The 19,830-nt window shown below is 62.6% G+C and overlaps 1 protein-coding gene across 3 annotated transcripts; it reads right to left on the reverse strand.

Annotated features, from left to right (window-relative positions):
* Positions 1-3,319: 3,319 nt before the first annotated feature.
* On the reverse strand, positions 3,320-11,079 carry DUSP9 (dual specificity phosphatase 9). Of its 3 annotated transcripts, none has more exons than XM_044234363.1 (4): positions 11,019-11,079; positions 5,666-6,067; positions 4,037-4,486; positions 3,320-3,727 (listed from the first exon to the last, which is right to left on the reverse strand). In XM_044234363.1, exons 2-4 carry the CDS (start codon positions 6,030-6,032, stop codon positions 3,402-3,404), a joined length of 1,143 nt encoding a protein of 380 aa, XP_044090298.1. In that variant the 5' UTR covers positions 6,033-6,067; positions 11,019-11,079; the 3' UTR covers positions 3,320-3,401. The 3 variants fall into 3 exon arrangements, with proteins under 3 accessions (XP_044090298.1, XP_044090295.1, XP_044090297.1); XM_044234360.1 differs by lacking the exon at positions 11,019-11,079 and adding an exon at positions 10,035-10,098; XM_044234362.1 differs by lacking the exon at positions 11,019-11,079 and adding an exon at positions 6,608-6,707.
* Positions 11,080-19,830: the final 8,751 nt, after the last annotated feature.

Below are 19,830 nucleotides of genomic sequence, written 5' to 3' on the forward strand. Positions count from 1 at the left end.
AGTCTTCCTAGCCCACCTTACAGGCCTGTATTGAAAGGACACGTCTGCACAGGGAATTCATGCTTCTGCCACACTCTTGGGCAATCCTCCCTCTGGACCACTTCATTTAAAACTTTTAAAAAACGTATTTTAAAAACTTTGCTATTTTTATTGGGCTGTTCCAATCTAGTAAAATCTGTGTGCAAGCTAAGCAAAGGAAGCTTCTAGACAAATCCCGGAGCTGTGCTCCCAGTCGGACCATTGTCCCTTAGTTCCTCCAAGAAGAAAATCCTGGAGCATCCAGGGCTCGATGTCTTTATCTTTTCAATTAAAAATTTCACCTTGTGGCTATAAATTCTTGAGGGCCAAATTTCCCTCCCCCCCACTTCTATCCAGATCCAAGATCAAAATAAGCAAGTATCCCCCCTCTTTTGGTGGGCCATTTTTTTTCTAGGTCACCAGTTGTACTGGTTTTTTGCTGCTGCTGCCACAATGTCAGTGGTTTAAAACAGCAACAGCATAGGCCTCCAGGAGGGCTCAGTTGGTTGCGCGACTGCCTTCGGCCCAGGTCATGATCCTGGAGTCCTGGCATCGAGTCCTGCATGGGGCTCCTGGCTCCATGGGGAGGCTGCTTCTTTCTCTGACCTTCTCATGCTCTCTTCTCTGTCTCAGATAAATAAATACAATCTTTATTTTTTTTTAAGATTGTATTTATTTATTTGACAGAGATCACAAGTAGGCAGAGAGGCAGGCAGAGAGAGAGGAGGAAGCAGGCTCCCTGCTGAGCAGAGAGCCAGATGCGGGGCTCCATCCCAAAACCCTGAGATCATGACCTGAGCTGAAGGCAGAGGCTTTAACCCACTGAGCCACCCAGGCGCCCCTAAATACAATCTTAAAAAAAAAACCCAGCAGCAGTTGATTCTCTTACAGTTCTGGAGGTCAGAAATCCAACATAGGTGTCACTGAACTCCCGGGGTCAGCAGGGCTGTGTTCCTCCAGGAGGCTCGATGGACGAGTCTGTAGTTCTGCCCTTCCCAGCTTCTAGCGGCCGCCTGCATTCCTTACTGCCTCTTCCCATCTCTCTCTGGCAATGAACCTTTGTTTCCATTGCCACGTCTCCTCCTCTCTCTCTCCTGCATCCCCCTTTCCCTTGTAAAGATGCCTGGGATGATGTTCTGGCCCACCCAGGTAATCCAGGACAGTCTCCCCATCTCAAGACCCTTGACTTAATCATGTCTGTGGTGTGCTTTTTGCCACTTAAGGTAACATGTTCACAAGGGCCAAGATTTAGGATGTGGCCATCTCTGGGGGGCTGATATTCTGCCAACCATGCCCATCGAGGGCATTGCCCGTCAAGAATGCTGGCCTCATGTGGGGGCCCAGGCAACATCGCCCAGCTCCCATGGGGGCATCTGGACAGCTGTAGGAAGGAGGAGTTCAAGGAGGAGGGGTGGCCTGGGCTCCTGGTTCCCAGGTGTGGATGCCCCCTGGACAGACGCTAGCCCAGGGGCCGTCTCCTCTGGCCTCAAGGACCCTCACTATGAGTGCAGAGCACTTGTTCCCACCCACCCTCCGGCTTCCCTTCCACCTCTTGCCGCGTCTCTGTGGTTGGAAATCATGGTTTTAAAGAATTGAGAGAGAGTGTGCGCGCACCAGTGGGTGGAGGGGCAGAGGGGGAGGGGAAGCAGACCCCCGCTGAGCATGGAGTCCGGCACAGGCGGGACCCTGAGATCTCGAGCGGCGCCGAAACCAAGAGCTGGACACTTCACCGACTACCAGGAGGAGCCTCATTTGTCACTTTGCAGTCCAAGGACCAAATTCCATGCCGCCGTCAGCTGGAGAGCCATGAGCTTGGACGTGCAAGTCTGCCCCTCTCTCTCCCCAGCTCCCGTCCTCCTGTGGCTCCCATCAGCCCACCCTGAGGCTTGGCTCTGATGCCAGGCCAAGTCTTGGGGCTCGGCTGCCAAACCCTGGGGTCAGTGCTGGGTCCCCGCTCCCATGACGTCTCCACAGCACCAGACACTCAGCATCCTTGGGGTCTGTTGTTCGCTGTGTGGCCCAGGGTAGGGGCCCATGGCTCAAGAGCCGATGCCCGGCTCTGTGGGAGGCTGGGCTGGCAGGCTGCGTGGGGCCCAGATGGGAAACCATGGTGAGGGCCGGTAGTGCGGGAGTCCCCTACCAGCCCCATGGCAGGCGGCTCTGCGCACCCCGCCTCTCTCAGGAGGCCTCCCTCTCCACCTTCCCCCGAGTCCCCCAGGGTGCTCCGGAAACAGGTTCCTGTTCGTTCGCTATCTTACAGAAAGAGTTTATTCAGGAACAATTCAAGAAAGCAACCATGGTGTGGATTCCCAAGTGTGAGATGGTCCCGCAGCAAGGACTGGGGGCCCTGGGCTGGGTGTGTGAGCGCAGACTCATGCACACACGTGTGCATGCACACCACCCACCAGGGGTGTGCCCTGCAGTGAATGACTCTGTGTATGCAGCTTGGCCCCTTCCCCGCCCCCCAGATCAACCAACCGTGGCTCTGCGGGACCAGCAGCAGCCAAACCCAGGCCTCCTCCTTCCCCTTCCCCACCCCCAGCTCTTGCCCTGAGACCCCCATCTCCTCTGGCGGCAGTGTGGCTGCCCTTGGTCACAAAGAGCCCCAGTGATCCCTGTTAAGACATCTGGGGGAAGAGGAAAAAAAAGCATCTTTTCAAACGTCAAGTGGATAAACAGGGCGCCAGATGTGTGGCCTGGAACGGCTCGGCTGCTCCCCGGGCCACACCCGCCCCTGCAGCGCTGCCCTGCAAGGAGCTGCGGGCCGGGAGAGGGGCCTCGTGTGGATGCCCTGCAGCCAGGTCACCTCCGAGCCCATGTCCACGGGGAGGCCCTCAGCCCAAAGGGGCCTAAGGCCTTGGCAGAAAAGCAGGGAGGTGACCAGCTGGTGGTGAGCCCCTCCCCAGAAGCGGCCATTTGGGGACAGGGGTGGGACTGTGAGCGGGTCCCCAGAGCAGGCACACACCCTTCTGCAGGGAACAGCTCCAGGGAGGCTCGAGGCCCAGGAATGGGCAGCCACCTGGATCTGTCCCTTGGAATGGGAATTCCCCCCACCCCCACCCCCTTAAACAAAAAAGTAACAGTCGCAGAAGAGGCAGGTTCTGGAGCGTGGTTCCGCCCGAAAGCGGCGCGGGTCAGGCCCGTGGCCCTGGCCCAGCTTATAGGCACATTTAATAGGATTCCCGTGGATGTTTCAAGTGGGTAGGACAGGTCTCCCCCGCAGCCACTCTGGAGGGGCTCCTGGCTCTGGCCTCTTCCCAACAGCCCTCCCCTGAGGTATTGCGCTCCCCCCCACCCCCGCCTTGCTTCCGGCTGAGCCCCCTCCCACCTCCGCCCCAGCCCGCGGGTGGTCAGGGGCACCCACTGGGGGGTGGAGCGGGCCCCTATGTGGGGTCCAGCTCGAAGACACCATCGCTGGTAGGGGTGGTGAAGAAGGAGGGCGGGTCGGAGGCCGAGGCCTTGTGCCCCCCGCTGCTGCGCTCCCGGGCGCGCCGCTCCTCCAGCCGAAGGCTCCGCTCGAAGTCCAGCAGCTGCCCCATGAAGTTGAAGTTGGGGGAGATGTTGGACTTCTTCCGCTTGACCAGGTCGTAGGCATCGTTGAGGGAGAGGTGGCGCTTCTGCATGAGGTAGGCCACGGTGACGGTGACAGAGCGGCTGACGCCTGCCAGGCAGTGAACGAGCACCCCGCAGTTCTGGGACAAGGCCTCATCTAGGTGGGGCAGAGGGGGAGGTGGGGTGACAGGCGGGCCTGGCCCAGCCCCGCTCATGGAACCAGGTGGCTCTGGCCACCTTTGGCCTGGGAGCCCTGTCCTGCCTGAGGAGCCCTTCGGCTCTCGATGGTGGCCTCTGGGAGCTGGTTCCAGCACCGCCCAGACCCCAGCAGTGCTGGTCCAGGCTTGGGCTCTGGGGATGGGGGCTAAGGCCAGGAGGAGCCGTCCTGAAGGAAGGACAGAGGCCCCAGAACCAGGCCTGGGGTGGGGGGCAGGGAGGGAGGAAGAAGAGGGCAGAGCAGACTCACCGATGAATGCAATGGCCTCAGGAAAGAACTGGGACAAGTTCTGGCTCCAGTGGTCTGAGATGGGGATCTGCTTGTAGTGAAAGTCACCATTCTTCTCGAAGAGGTTCGGGAGGTTGGGGGTGACGTTGAGAATGTAGCGGATGCCCAGCTGGGCCAGGCTCTCCACGTTGGCTGAATCCCGGGCGCTGCCCAGGTAGAGGTTGGGCAGGATCTGGACAGGGAAGGAGGGCAGCAGCCCTGCTGGGGGGGGTGTGGCACCCTCCGAATCCAGGCCACAGCTCATGGCATCGCGGTCCGGCTCAGATTCGGCATCAGAGCAGTCAGAGCCCAGGCAGAGGCCACCCAGCCCCACCACTGGGCTGGGCCCTAGGGCTGTGCTGGGGCCACCTCGGCTGCTGAGGCTGGTCTCACACAGGTGGGGACACTCCGCCTGGAATCTGCTGAAGCCACCTGGGAGAGGAGAAGGGGACAGTTCCCTGGGGAGTGGGCCACTGGGGCGGCCAAACACCCCTGGCGGCGGGGGGCGGGATAGGGAAGTAACCCCGGACAACTCCAACCCCCAAGGTGGCTTGCAGATGTTCCCAAAGGGAATTTGATTCTGCAGCCTGATCCTTGCTGGTGTCCCCGCGGGCTGCCCCATGGGCAGCCTGACCACCCTAGCTCGGCACTGGTGGCTGTTCCTCAGACAGCGAGTACCCACTGGGCTGCTGCTGCTGGAGGTTGGGAGCTTCTGGGCTTAGGCAGAGCTCCACCCCCCCAAGGGGATTTTACAGCCTCTGGTCCAAGCTGAGGTGAGCACGAGGGCTCGTAGTCTAGATGGGCGGCCACCTCCCATCCAACACAACCAGGGTCACCCCAAGAGCTGGAGCCTGGGAGAGAGTCCAACGTTCTACCTGGATCAATTCAAAGTTCCAAGAAGGGAGCAACTCCTTGTTCTACAGATAGTATCTATTTTCCTGGGCTGGGGGGGTGGCGGCCTGGAGACCCAACACTTCAGAATGCAGCAAGGGACGATAGTCTGGGGACACACACCGCCCCCCTCCCCGCCATGGGGAGGTGCGGAGCTGGCTCTGCTGGTTCATGGGAACCCTGTTCCTATACTAGACCTTTGGGTGTGTGTTTGGCTCATCAAGGGACAAAGAGGCCTGTCTCAGTGCTGCCATGACTATGATGGGATGCATCTCTGCCTTCTTCTGCCTTCACTGCTTCTCTCTCTCTCTCTCTCTCTCTCTCTCACTTTCCCCTTCCCGGTTCTGCAGCCTTTGCAGAGCGGCTGGCCTCCTGTGACCCCTGCCTCCTTTGTGGGTGAGCAGCTGCAGCAGATGGTGACTTCAACCCAGGCGAGGAAATTGGGAGCCTGCCCTTGGTATTCCATTCTTGAGCATCCTCTAAGCCAGGGCGGGCCCGATTCTCCCCATTTTCCAGACTCAGAAACTGGGGCTCCCTAGGGTGAAGGGCTTGCCCAAAGTCGTGCTCAGGGGATGTGACGGCACCTCCACTTTCGAGGAAATAAGTCTGGTCAACTAACCTAAGAATCCTCTGGGAAGGGTGGCCCTGCCCCTCCCCCCCCTCCCCAGCGTCCCAGGGTCCTTCCCAGGCCGGGTGCCCCGTGCCTGCGCCCGCACCTACCCTGCAGGTAGTACGCTAGGTAGCCTTCCTCCCGCAGCTTCTGGAGCAGGGTGCCCAGCACCGAGTCGGCCTCCCACTCCTCGGCCTCCGCCTCCCCGCGCCGGTGGCGGCCGCCGCCCTGGTCGTACAGGAGCACCGGGGCGGGCGGGGGCGGCTGCAGCGGCGGCCCGGGCAGGAGCGCGCGCACCGACAGGCTCCCCCGCCGCAGGCGGCGCAGCAGCAGCGCGGGCAGGGCCACGCTCAGCGCCCCGCCGATGCGCGCCGACTCGTACAGCTCGCGGCTTCGGCAGTCCAGCAACAGCAGCCGGGGCCGCTGGGGCGACAGCTCCCGACGCAGCCACAGGCACGAGCGGCCCAGGCCCTCCATGGGCTCGCGGCTCCGGGCACGTCGGACCGCCGGCGCTGCGGAGAGAGGGCCGGCGCGCCGCGTGAGCCCGCGTTCTCCGCGCCCGGCCGCCCGGGGGGTACGGAGCCGCGAAGCCCCGCCCGCATCCTTCAGACGGACGCCCGGGGTCCCGTAGAGACACCCCTCCACCGCCCGCAGCGAGGCGGCGCCTCTCTGCGCCTCGGGCCCCCCACGGAAAACGCCCCAGGCAGCCACTCGGGCTCGCGGCGCTGCTGCCCGCTGCGGGAAGTGTGAGGGGTCCCCCAGAAGAGGAAGGCCCGGTGCCCAACGGGCCCTTTGAGAGTCGCGGGTCCTCTATCGGGCCCTTCTGGGGCGGCCCAAGGGTTCGGCCACCTCCTTTCACACCCCCTTCCAGCGGGTCTCGCTCGGCCTGCCTGCGATCGCTCCCCAAGTTCGAGCCTCCGACTTTGGGGACGTGCGCGTGTGAGAGGCGGACCTGGGGAGTAGAGGCGGCGCCGAGCGGAAGGGCCTCGGCCGGCCTTCTCGGAGCTGCCCCGGCCCTGGTGGCCCCCGGGAGGGGAAAACAGGAGAGAGACCTGGAGCGTGATCGGGCGGCGGGCGGCCGCGCGGGGACGTCCGAGCCAAGGCCAGCGCGCAAAGCCGGGCGCCGTTCCCCGGTAAGGGCGCCCGGGGCCCGGTCTCCGGGGAAGACGGTGGGCTGGCAGGGCAGGCGCGCACGTGGAAGCCCCGAGTCCCGCGCCGCTCTCAAGCAGGCTGCTTCCTGGCAGCGGGACCCAGTTTCCACCTTGGAAGCCGCTGCCTTTGGACGTGGAGTGGCCGTTTGGAGGGGCGGGGCAGTGGGGGCGGGCTCATGGGGGCCAGCGAGCCAACGGGTGCCAGCGAAGCGGTCGGGTGGGCCCCCAAGTGGCGCGCTGAGCTGGGGCTTCCACCCAAGCGGGACAGGGGCCGGGGCAGAGGCCAAGGGCAGGTCAGGGGCCCAGTAGGGGACCGGCCACAGTTCTTCTGCCCCGCGCCACTCAGTTGGCCGCCGGAGGCAGGGGGAGGGGTAGGTCTAAGTAAGAGCCCAGAGCCCCTGTCCCAGAAGCTGCCTCTAGCCCTACTCCCTCTCCAGCTCCGACTCCAGTGACCCCATCTGTACAATGGGCTCATCAGAAGCACCTACCACCTTGGGCTTTTGCAGGATGCCACTGAAATCATGGAGGGGAGGAGGAAGCAAGACCAGAAACCCGCTGCTGTCTTCTGGACCTGAACTCTGCCCAAGGGCAAGGCGCGCAGATGACAGCTTCTGGGGAACCCCAGGGCTTCCCCCCTGCACAGGCGTCACCCAAGGCACCCAGGAGCTCTGAGCCTCCAGTCCTAAACTGGGGTGCTCTGCTCTTACCACGCTTCTGTCCTGGGAATTATCCCCGGCGTCTCCCCCTGCCTCCTCCCTGGTCAAGAGCCAGGTACTTTGTACTTAAATTGATCTCTTACACCTTTGCTCCCCGCACTAGCTGAGGGCCTGCACTGGACAGCTCTTGACCAGGGTGCCGTCCCAGCTTCCAAAGCCCTCTCCCCCCGCTTCCAGGGAGGCCTGCCAGTCTCAACCACCCCTCAGCCCACTCTGCCCTGCACCAGACCTTTGTTCATCACAGGCCAGTGGCCTCTACGCCTTCCACGGACACAGGCTGGCAAACGCACAGGACATCGGGGTCCCTGCTTTCTCCGTGCTCCCAGTTTAGCGGGATAGGTCAGTAATAAACAGAGAGACTGAGCAAGATAATGCTGGGTGTGATAAGTGTCCCTTCCCTGCTTAAAACCCATCGAAAGCAAACAGCAGAGTTGAAGGAAAATGTAGAGCAGATAAGATAAAACTCATACAAATGAATCAAGAGGTTAAGACTCTGATAAAACAGTCAAGGAACCAGAAAGGAACCAGAAAAGACCGCTTGAGGGAAGAAATGCAACTGGTACCAGACCGTTGGGGAAAGGTTCAAGCTCAGGTATGGAATGCGGGTAAATTTAAGAAGCAAGGTGACCCTCCCCACCTGTTGCATTGGTAAAACGTTCTCAGAATGAGTACACCCAGTGCTGCCAAGGGTGCTGTGAAATCAGCCCGCTGCTCTGTTGCTGGGTGCCGGAGGATTCTCCATCGGTCCGGCCCTTCTGGAAATTAATCGGTCCTATGCGTCCAGAGCTGCGAAGGAATCTACACCCTCTGGCCACTTCTGGGAATCTAGCCCAGGAAACTAAGTAAAAGGCAAGATGTATGACAAAACCACCCGAAGGTCAGTGTTCAGGATAATCAAGGTCAGTGCTACTGATGAAGACTCCTCTCCTGAACCACGGAGTAAAAAGAGAAAACTAAGGAAGGGATACTAGGGAGAGAACCAGGCCCTCCAAGTGGCCTCCAGCACCCCCCTCCTTCCTTCCCTCCCTGACCCCGGGGCTGCCAGCCTGGGACTCCTCTTTAGCCGCAGCCCACTGTGGCCTGGCCTCTGGTATGAGTCCCACTGGCTGCATCCAGGCACCCCTGGGAGCTGCGCTGTGTCCTCCTGCCCCCAGCCCAGGCCTCCCTCCTCTGCCCCCTGTTCGGATTCTGCTCCTTTTTCAGGGGAGCCCCCCCCCCCGCCCCCGCCAGCCTTCCTGTAGTCTCCTTCCTCTGCGCTCCAGGCCTCAGTTCCCTGAAGCCGCAGTGCCTAAGAACAGCAGTTTGGGGCTTCCCAGGTGCCCAGTCAGGCTTTTTGGAGAGGGGTCCCTGGAGGAGGCCAGGGATGCCTGTCTGGGAAGATGACAGGGGCAGGTAAGGCAACTTCAGCTCGGGTGAACAGAGAGGAAGCTCGCCTCCAAGAACTACCCCCCAACCCCAGTGGGGTTGTGCCGGAGCCTGCCGTCCCGGCTCCTGAAGGGGCTGCCCTGCACCTTGCTCCCTCCGCCGGCAAGCCCACCTACCGGGGGAAACCGGTGTGGGGGGCAGTATGCAGTCTCGCAAATGAGTACTCGGTGCCCCGCGCCAGCAGCGTCAGCTGCGCCAGCAGCAGGACACACTGGAACCTGTTGCCACCTCCGCACTGCAGGGCTGAGCGCAGCCAAGCCCCCCGCCCCCAGCCGGCCGGCCCGCTCTTGGTCCCCTGCAGCGCCAGCTCTGGGCGCGGGCCCGGCCCCGCGCCCACTCCCGGAGCGGGCTGGGTCGGGGGAGGTAGCGCTGCACGCCCAGGCCTCGCCGAGGCCCACACGGCGGGTGGAGCCAGCCCGCGCACTCGCCGCAGGGTGGGCGCTGAGCCTGCAGCTCCAGCGCCCCGCCGGGCGGGGGGTGGGGGGCCTCCGGCCTCCGCCCCGCCTGGCCAGTGCCCCTGGGAGGCCGCGGGGACGCCGCAGCCCATAGACCCCACGCGCGCGGCATGCGCCCTCTGGTCACCGGAGCCTCCGGAGAGCCGCGCCCCGCCTCACCCTTCACCCCTCACCCCGAAATGCACGGTTCCCTCCGGGCTGTCGCGGCCCAGTCACATGGCCAGGAGCACAACTCCCAGCGACAAATCTTTTCCACCAAATCCACTTTCCGCTGGGGATGGCTTTCTGCTTTTCCTGGTCGGTCTCCTCGCTGGACTGGGAGTTCCTCCAAGGCAGGAGCGGGTGTGCGCCCGGCCCCAAGCTGGCCCCAGCCCCCAGTGCAGGGCCTGGCAGACGCCCGGCGCTCGCGGAAGAAATGCTTGTTAACAAAGAAGTCATGAATGAATGAAACCAATTGTTGCATGAGGGAGCCCAGGAGGGTGCTGATCCCACTTCTCCTCTCAGAGGGTCACACACATTCCCCCGCCCCACAGACACGCACAGCAACACCCCACACAGGCCTCCCCTCCTGGCACAGCAGACCGGCACATGGACCCCAGCGGACTCCTGTCCTCGTGGAACTGACCTACTATGTGCGGGCCTGGCAACTGGCATTTCTCTGGACCCAGTTGGGCCCCCTCGCCCTTCCTCCCCTCCCCCACCCCACCCAAGCCCCACATCTAAGTACAGTACCTTGCACCCCAAGTGCCTTCTTTATCTCTTAGGGAAGAGGCCAAGCCTGTCGCTGGGGAGACTCGTCTATTTAGCGATTCGCCCAGGGGGCCTCAGGTTGGTGAGCTCCTGCCACCCAAGGGATGCCACCAGATGCTGCAGCCTCTAGAGCCCAGGCTTCAGGTGTCGGGGGTGGTGGTGGGAGGGACTGGCAGACGTGCTTGGGGGCGTTGTGGGCTGTTTGCAGTGGAGTTGGGGCAGGGTGCTGGAGGATGTAAACCCAGCAGGTGGGCATGGGAGTTGGGGTGTATGAGCGTGCACGCTGGGGATGCACGAGCTGTGTGCCTGGGTACTGGGCCAGGCTGTGGGGCGTGGGGAGTGTCAGCTGCTGGGACAGGAGTTAGTTTTGGGGCTTCACTCAGGGGTAGGTGGATCGCAGTGTCTCCGGGCTGGGAACGTGGGTGGGGTGTCTGTAATGAGCACATGGGGAGTTGGAGACGGTGGTGGCATGGAGAGGGGAGCTATGTTAGTGCAGATACAGCAGGGATGTATCGTGTATGTGCGCGCGTCTGTGCGTGTGTGTGTGTGTGTGTGTGTGTGTGCGTGCGCGCGCGCGCGCGCCTGGGTGTGTACGGAGGCATGGCACGGTCCGGTCTGGGATGGGTGCTCGCTTGAGTTGGGGCAGTGGTGGGTGCTGGGTTAAGGGCTGCTGCTGCGTACACTGCAGGGACTCGGGTCTGCGGTGCGTGGTTTGTGCACGCGCATGCAAGTGGCAGGGGATGTGCGTGGCAGAGGACAGGGAGGTGCACGGGCGGGATGCGGGGGGCGTGAGGTGGCAGGATCCAGTGGGTCTCGCAGAGGCGCGTGCGTCGGCCCCGCGGGGCGCGCGCTGCAAGACTTTGGGGTGCAGGGTGGAGGAGCTCACGTCGGAGGGGGCGGCCAGGCTGGGTGGGGGTGGGGTGGGTGGGTGCCGGGGAGCCGCGTGCTCCGCTCACCTCCGCTCACCTCCTCTCACCCCCGATCCGCTCGGCTTCCTGCGCCGGCTCCCCGCGTCGCAGCCGGGAAGTTTCCGAAGCCCAGGCGGCGGGAAGCGCCACCGCCGCTGCCGCCGAGCGCCACCGGAGCCTCAGGCGGCGGCCTCGCCTGAAGCCGAGGGGCCGCCGCCGCCGCCGCCGCCACCGCCGCCGCCGCTGCGGAGGGAAACTCCAAATCCCGCCTCCGCCGCCGCCTCCTCCCCTCCCGTCGCCGTCTTCTCCGCCCCCTGCCCAGGAGGGGCAATGTCGCCGGCGGCGCGCAGGGAGGGAGCGGGGAGGGACCGCGGCCTGCCCAGCGTCTCCCTCCACCCTCCCCGCCCCCGGCCGCCTTCCTCCCACCTGCAAGACTGCGCTCCGCCCGCCACCGACCCTCTGTCGGGCGCCGGCTGCAGCGCCGGACCCCAACAGCCCCGCCGCGTGGGGGCCTCAAGCTGAGTGGGGTGGGAGACCCAACCTAGGCTGGACCTGGGCTAGGGGAGGGCCGCTCCGAAGAGTCTGCGCTGGCTTCTGCTTCCAGCCAGGGAAGCCAAGGGGCCCGTGGAGGAGCGGGCACAGCTTGGCCCCTAGGGCCACCTCCTACTGTCACACAGGAATGGGGCCCAAGGTTTATCTGGCAGAACCACAAATCCCCCCTACCCCCCACTCCCAGGTCCCTCTGCACTGCCTTCTCCCATTCTCCCGTCTCAGACTCTGGCTAATAATAATAGCGTTTGAGCATCAGTGTCTGGAAGGGGTGGGGCCAGGACGCTGGGGGAGGGCCTGGGAGGGGGCCTTGTCACCAGGCCCACTTTGCTTTCCTCTGCAGCAAAGGCCATGAGCATCTCTGTTCAGGACCTCATTTTGTGCATACACCAGTCTGGGAGGCGGAGGGCCCCGCTCCGTGGGCTAGCTAGGGAGACTGAGGCAGGGGCTTCCCGGAGTGCCACAGTGGTGTAGCGGCAGAGCCCGGCTGGGGGCAGAAGACCCCGCTGAGTGTAAATAGGGGACTCACTGGGCTTCGGCCTCACTGGCTGTCGCAGGGATGAGGAGGCAGGGGCAGCACAGAGGGGCTCCCTGGTGAGTAAAGGGTGACTTGGGCCCCGGGAATGTGGCACAGGGATGCCGAGAACCCACACAACGCTCTGGGCCGTTGGGGGCCACCATCTGGCTGGGCCTCCAGTGCGCATCTGCTCAGGGCCATCAGAGCTAGGCAAGGCCAGGCTGGGACGACACCAGGAGGGAGGCAGGCTGAGCCGGGATGCCAGCAGCTCCATGGAGGCGGCCTGGCGGCAGGGCTCCCGCCTGCGGCAGTGCTGAATTCTCCTGAGTCACTTCCTGGAAAAGAGGGGAGAGAGGCAGCTTTGTCTCTGGTGCCTCAGTTTCCTCATCTGTACGGCTGGGGAGAGGGGAGGCCCTCCAAGCTTTGCTGCACTTTCAGGGCACGGTATGTGAGCCCAAGCAAGGTCCTACGGCTACCAGCCAGGCTCACCTGCCTTGTCCCCTGGCCCCTTCCCCTGTGGAGGCTCACGCTGAGAACCCGCTCGCTGCTCTGGCCCTGGGCCTTCCAGGCGGGCCTTCCCTGGGGGCCTCCGAGGCTGCTGCTGCTTTCACCTCCTCATCAGTGGCAGGGCACCGGGGCCAGGCCCATGGCTGCACAGGGGAGCCCCCGGGGCTGTGTGTGGACCCTGCTGCTGGAAGGACCCTGTGCAGCTTCTCTGTCAGGCCGCCACTGCTGGCTGCTCTCACGTGGGAGGCCTTGGCAGACAAATCACCAGAGGCGGAAAGCTGCGCTCTGTGGCACTAGGACCATCGTATCAGGCAAAACATGAAAACACATGGAGAGGGGAAAAAGTTGGGGCTGGCTTTCATCACCCCCCACCCCCGCCCCGTCCCCCTTCCTCCCATTTGGGGAAGATCCACCTGGCTGCGCCCATGGCCCAAGGCACTCAGTCAGCCCCCTGCGCTGGAGTGACTCCAGGCTGAAAACTGGAGGGGGACCGTTTGGATTGTATGATGCCGCCCCGCAGCCCTGCAAAGCTGCCGCTCACGCCTCTGCTCTCCCGTGGAACCCAGTGCTGGAGGGTGACGGCGCCCACAAGTGGCCAGGCCAGTCCGGGAGCTCCAAAGGCGCAGGTCTGCTCTGCTGGGGAAATGGGGACTGTCTCTTCACCTCCAGAGACTTCTCTTGGCTGACAAAGCCTGGCCTGGACCCTGTCGGGGAGAGAAAATGCACGGCTGTCTTGAGGAGGACTCGAGGGCCGATTGTGTTAGCATCAAGGTGGGCCTCCATCTCCCAAGCCATGGAGCCCACGTACGCGCTCCTGCGCGCTCCTCACCTGCGTCTCTGGCCTTACTGTCTCCTCCGCACCCCGCCCCCTTATCCGCCAGAACCCCCAGCCACGCTGACAGGGTGCCCCAAGAATGGCCAACCCTACCTACACGAGATGGAGGGCCAGAGAGCTCTCTAGGGGTGCTCTGGGCTCTGGGATCAGGTCAACCCCAGATCCCGCGCCTGGGGGGCCGCCGCCCGCTGGCCCGCTCTGGTGCTCTGCACACGGCGGTCCTTTGGCTCAAGACACGTGTCTCGGGCCCCACTCCTGGGCACCCTCCCAGGCAAGCAAAGCTTGAAGGAGAGGCCTACGTCATCCAGCCCTGGCGTGGGGATCCTGTCGCTGTTTGGAGGGCTCCAGCACTTGGCGCCTGGCACCCCCACAGGCCACCATCCCTCTGCCACCCCCTCCACTGGGTCCCAGGCCCCCCATCAGCGCCCTTCTAGACCCGTCTTGCAACCAGGTCTGTGTCTTCCAGTGCGCATTGTAGACCCTGCTCTGGGGTGCCCCACCTGCCCGTGGGAGCTCCCAAAAGGGCCAGGGCCAGACATTTGGAACTATATGGTCCTGTGGCCGTTCTCAGAAGCCACACCTGCAGGCGGAAGGGTGAGGGTGAGTCAAGAGGAGGGAGAGGTTTCTGAGGGGCTGTGACCTCGGCAGCCGTTAACACCCCCATTCTGGGAGGGCTCAGGTTCAGGTTCAATAACCTGGTTATAAACCCCCTCCGGCCAGCTGTGCAGGCTCCCTCTCCTTGTCTTGTCCTCCGGAGAAGCAGCACGCCATCTAGATGCACATTACAGATGATACAATCCTTTTCCCCGGGGACAGAGCGCATTGGTGGACAGGCACAGGGAGGTGAGTGTGAAGAGGAGGGGAGCAGGGTGGGGGGGAGCCCCCCGCTCCCATGGTGGAGGGGCGGGCTGGAGGGGAAGGGGGAAGCAGAGGACTTCCTGGCTTGTCCAAGAGGCTTGGGGCAAAAAAAAAAAAAAAAAAGGCTTGGGGCAGAAGAGAGGGGAGCCAGAGTGGCTGGGGAGCCTGGGGGTACCCAGAGCATGCAGGGAGAAGCCCCCCCAACCAGTTTTTCTAAGGGAGGCCTCTGTGAGTGGCCTGTCTGCCTTTCTGGCCAGTTCTCTCTGTACCCCCAACCAGGAATGGGCCCCTCGAGCGAGAGCATCTCATCGCAGGGAAGAAGATAATCTGCGGGGCTGGGGTGGGGGTTCCCGAGTGTGCTATGTGTCCCCACCCCCAACCTTGCTCCTCTGGGATCTGCCTCCTCCCATCGCGGCATTCGGAGCACAGTCTGGCTGCTTCCACTGGCTGCTTCCGCCTTCCCCTCTCAACAGTGCGTGGCCCAGCCTGGGCCCCTGTTGGCTCCCAGCACCCAGACCAAGGCTGGACACCAGGCTTGCTGGGTGCTGTGTCTCTCTGTGGTCAGGCGACACCGAACACTCTTCTGCTCCTCTCCATAGAGACACAAGGTCTAGGTCCCCCCCCACCAAGGCTGCAGCCTCCATGGAAGGGCCTGCCTCTGCCCTGGGGGCTTGAGTCCAGTCCCAGCCATTGATGGCTTGGGGTGCGGGTGGGCAGGAACACGGCCAGCTACCCTGCCAGAGCAAAGAAGGGCCCTGGAGAACCATCCACGGGGTCTGAACTGGCAAAGAACCTTCTGCGGAGAGGGTCTGGGAGGATGGTGGCTCCAGGGTGACCCAGTCAGGCCCCTAGAGCAGGCTCGCCCCAGCCGGGAGGAGAGGCTTTTCCCCTGTCACCGTCCCTTGGCCTGCCCCCTCCTCCACACAGCCCCCCGGCTCTTGCTGCCCACTCCCCACTTTCCTGCTTGAGACGTTTGCCACAAGGAGGGCTAAGATATTTCTGCCAGCTCTGTGGGGATTTTTCTGGTCTAAATTTAGAGAGCCGCTGTTTCCCCGCAGTACCTGCTTCCCACGTTGGTGACTGATCAAGTCCCGAGAGCACCCAGGGCAGAGGGAGCAGCGCAGATGTGCTGCTGTGTGACCACGGGGCCGCTGAGCCTCCAGCCAGCCCCTGGGCAGAGGGACGGGGAAGAGGAGGGAGGGGGAAGGCCAGCGCCTGCTGGTGAGGATGCCAGAGGGATCCTTTGCATCTGCTCAGAGGTGAGGTCCAGGGGCGGCCCAAGAGAGGCTGCTGGTGGGAAGGGTCCAGCCGAGGGCCCTCGCTCAGGGTCGGGCATGCAGTCTAGCCTCCACATTGGTCCTCCCGGTACCCAATGATGATAGGGTACAGGTGAGAGACTGTGATCGGTCGCTGAGTCCCTTGCCGATGATAGGGTACTGGTGCTCAGTCTCCCTCTGTCACTGTGTGTCCCAGTGGTGTGATGAGTCTGCTCTCGGGGCTCGCTGTTTCCTGCGGGAAGCACAGAAGGACCTCAGCCGCTGTGAGGGCTCCGTCCCTGCGAGCTGGGCCCTCTCCTCCCCACTCCATGGCCAGCATCATATCATCATCGCAGAGAGAAAGGCCGGGGCCTGTGCGGACCATGAGAGTCAGGGTTTAGCCGGGGCCGCTCTGGGGTCCCATTTGACTCTGCTGCCATCGGCCTGCAGCAGTGGCCCGAGACTGGTCTTCTAGCAGTGGAAGCCTCTGCTCTCTGTACCCGCACTCTGGGGGCAGCTGTTGGGGCTGTCATGGAGGGGGACCGTGAGGGTAACACGGAGCCCAGTTTGTCAACCTGTAAGAGTAGCTCTCGGGACCTGCTGTTGGGAGAGCCGGCAAGAGCCACGGGGACTGACTGTGACCTTAGCCTCCCTATTCTCCGCAGCCCCAGAGGAGAAAGAGGGTGTCGAGGATGAGGTCCCCGAGGCTCTAAGCCTAAGACGACTTCCCAATCTTCAGAGCAAACGTCCTGTGCTTCGCTCTCAGTGATGGCCCCATCCACCGCCGGCCTATACAGGCTCTGCAGATAATAAGGCATAGAATTATCCAGAAATCGTCTTCAGGAAGAGGGACATGTGGTGCCCAGAATGCCGTCTCCTTCTTAGCCAAGCCTACCCTTCCCCCATGGCTCCTGTCCCTGGGGCCTCACCCCCGGCACTGGCCCCCAGCACCCCCAACACCGGCCTTGCCTCTGCCTGGGCCCCCAGTCGGCCCTCCCAGTCTTCCCATGGGGCCCACATCTCAGTGACCAGGCTCTCTCCGGACCTCTGGCCTGGGGGCACTGCGCGCTCGGCCACACCCGCCTCCCAGAGTCTAGGCCCAGTTGGCATCACTTGGCTTCCCCAGGTTGGGGCTTCCAGACATGATTTGACGCCCCCACGATTTGACCCCCTCTGGTCACACTCCAGGACCTGCGAGGTTTTCCTCCTCACTCCTCAGCCCCTGCTGGCAGGTCCACTCCTGGGGTCCCGACTCTGGGCTCACGGCCTCTCTCCTGCTGTGCCCGCCCTCATCCTTAACATGGTCCCCATCTACACTTGGAGCCCCACGCAGCCCGTATGATGCCTTCCTTGCTCCTGGCTACCTTCCGTCCTACAGTCCCCTGCGGCCACTCCACCCTGCACCAGTCCCCCGGAGCCCAGTCCGGTGAGAGCGTCCCACACTAAGGCCCTTCCCTGGTCAAAGCTGCGCAGTCACCTGCATCCATGCTCTCCTGTCCCCCACCACGTCTGCCCCATCGGTGGCCTGCTGATGTGCCCTCTTAGCCAGACCTTCGGTGCTGTCCGAACATTCTCCTCCTGGCCATTTGTCCCAAGTCTGTCTCAGGCATCATGGCCCTCATTCCCTTCTATGTGTTCCCACCGGATGACCTCAGCTCTTCTCCCGGGTGATGACTGTGACATCACACTGTCTCTCGGGGGCCACAGCCACAGCACCAACTGGCATCCGGCCTTTGCCACCCGAGTGCCCCATGACGTGTCTGATGCAGCGTCTCTCCACTGGAGTCACCTAAATCCTGACGTCAGAGTTTGGTTCCCTCTCTCTCCACTGCCCTGCACAGTTTCTGATGAGTCTACCACCCAAAGAGCTTGCAAGTGTGTCACCTTTTGTCGCTGGCCAGGCCCTGCCCCCTCCGTTGGAAGATTCCAGGCACAGCCCTACCTGTCCACCCCATGCGGAGGACGAGGATGGCATCATGCGCTCCTCCACCACCCCCCTCAGCAGCCCCGAGGGGCCTTGAGGACAAAGTCCACATACTGTAGGCCACTGGCCTCCTCTGGGGGTGGCCAGAATGTACCAGAATATCTTGTGTCCCTCTCCCTTACTCTAAATAAGCTCGCATTCTGAGGCTCCCCGGACGTGAACCTGTGTTTTGTGAGCCCAGGGCTGCCGCCCCGCCATCTGGCAAAGGCTTGGCCTGCCATGCGCACTGCCTGTCACCACTGCGGGCTCCCGTTTGCCCGGCAAGGGCATACCCTCTTCCGTACTCTGGGACCGTCTGGCTCAGGCCGTCCGTGTCCTCCCAGCTCCAGACCCCTGTGGCCCTTACCCGGGGAGCCACCTCAGCGAGTTGAGAGAGCGCTTGGAGGACAGTGGCCATCTCGTGTCGTGCCCAGCGGGGCTCTCAGATGGGCTCAAGCATGGCTTGTAGACCCCGGGAGCAAGTGGGTCCAAAAGCTTGGCTTGCTGGGTGACTTCAACCCGACTCCCAAAGAAAGCCCAAAGACCCTCTGAGTCCCGAGTCCCCGCAGCCCGCGCGAGGGCAGAGATTCCCACAGCTCCCCCGTTCCCGGCTTGCCAGCTTTGTTTCTGCGTTTCTCAATCAGGAGGCTCCAGGGTCCTGTAGAAGCCGCTAGTGATGGTAGCCCAGCCTTCCCCTCACCAGTGCACACGGGGTGTTCGGGGTGTTCGCTGCCTGCAGAGCCCTAGACTCCACCTCCTTCTCCTCCTCCTCCCCATCCTCCTCCCCCTCCTCGACCCCTCAGCTGGGAACACCTCCCTCAGGTGTAATCCTGCGCCCCTGTCACACGTCACAGGGCTTCCCCTTGTGTCCCCTGCGCCCGGCCTGCTGGCCGGCCGGGAGCTGCGGAAGACGCCTCTGGAGGCCAGTGCACCTGGCATCGGGCCTGGGTGCGGCAGGCTCCATGAGTGTCTCCTGAATGAAAATGGTTGAGTTGCCGTGGCCGGGAAACCACGCACAGACCTTCACAGCACCCCACTCTGTGGCTGGTTCTAGGCCGGCCCACCGGGGGTCCAGAGAGGATTGAGAACCGGACCCCGCGCCCACATGGGGGCCCCCATGTCGCTCCCCAGCACCGATGCCTGCCCAGGGGCTGCTTCCCTCCTCTTCACTCCTGGGGGCCTCGTCCTGCCTCCAGGTGAGGACTCGGAATTCCTGGGGCGAGGCCCAGCCCCCAAACCTCTCCTCTGCTGCAGCCTTCTCCCGGGCCCCTCTGCTGCCCGCCCATCCCGCTTCTGCTGCAGGCAGCAGGCCCAGACCCGCTGGCTGTCTCCAGCCTCGTCTTTGTTTCTGCTCAGAAGTCTGAGTGTGCGCTTGCTGGGCACAAGCTGAGGAGGAAAGGCAGGTAGGGCAGGAGGAGGTGAGCCACTGTGTGGTCCCATCAGTGGTCCCCAAGACGCCTTTGTGACCAGGAGGCTGCAGGCCTCGCTTACTGCAGAGACTGAACCCTCATGGGAGTGCCCGTCACCCGGGAGTGAGAAGACAAAGAGAGCGCACCCCCGTTAGGGACAAGGCGTGGTTGTCCATGTGACTGCCCAGAATCCCACAGGACGGACCCAGAGATGTGTTTGGAGAACACGGCTGACTCCTGGGGCTGCAGGTCCCCAGGGGAGGGGGCTAGGGGGGTGTATATCTATACTGTGTGTGTGTGTATGTGTGTGTGTGTGTGTGTGTGTGCGCGCGCGCGCGTATACACTTCTTATGATTTAGTTGGACTGCATAAGCTGTAGCCAACAAAAGGGACAATAATCCAAAAGATGAAAATGTTCTAAGATAATATTAATATAGGGCTTCTTATGGGTTGAATTGTACACCCCCCCCAACTCCTGTACCTGTGAATGTGACCTGATTTGAAAATAGGGTTGTTGCCCATGTAATAAAGGTCTGCTCGTCCCACGGTGGGTGGGAGCCTGTAATCCGGAATGACTGGGGACGTCGGGACACAGGCTCATATGAAAACACTGCGGGAAGCTGGAGGGGGGCAGAACTATACAAGCCAAGGACACCAGAGATCACCAGCATGTCCCCAGCAGCTAGGGGAAATACCTGGACCAGAGCCTTGCCTAGGCCTTCAGAAGGAGAACAGCCCAGAACTGGGAGGCGGTCAGTGTCTGCTGTTCTAAGCCCTCCAGTCAGTGGTACCTTGTTAGAACAGCTCTGGCAAACGAATACACAGTCTTTCTGTCTTCCAAAATGCTCTCTCCTCTGTTGTATCATTGAAAGCTAAAATATCCCTATGAGGTGGATAATCCTAGCATTTTACAGATGAAGAAACTAAGCTTCAGCACATTTGACCGAGTTGCTTCGAGTAATTCGGTCAGTTCGAG

The sequence above is a fragment of the Neovison vison genome, chromosome X (assembly GCF_020171115.1).
Source record: "Neovison vison isolate M4711 chromosome X, ASM_NN_V1, whole genome shotgun sequence".
Classification (NCBI taxonomy): Eukaryota; Metazoa; Chordata; class Mammalia; order Carnivora; family Mustelidae; genus Neogale; species Neogale vison.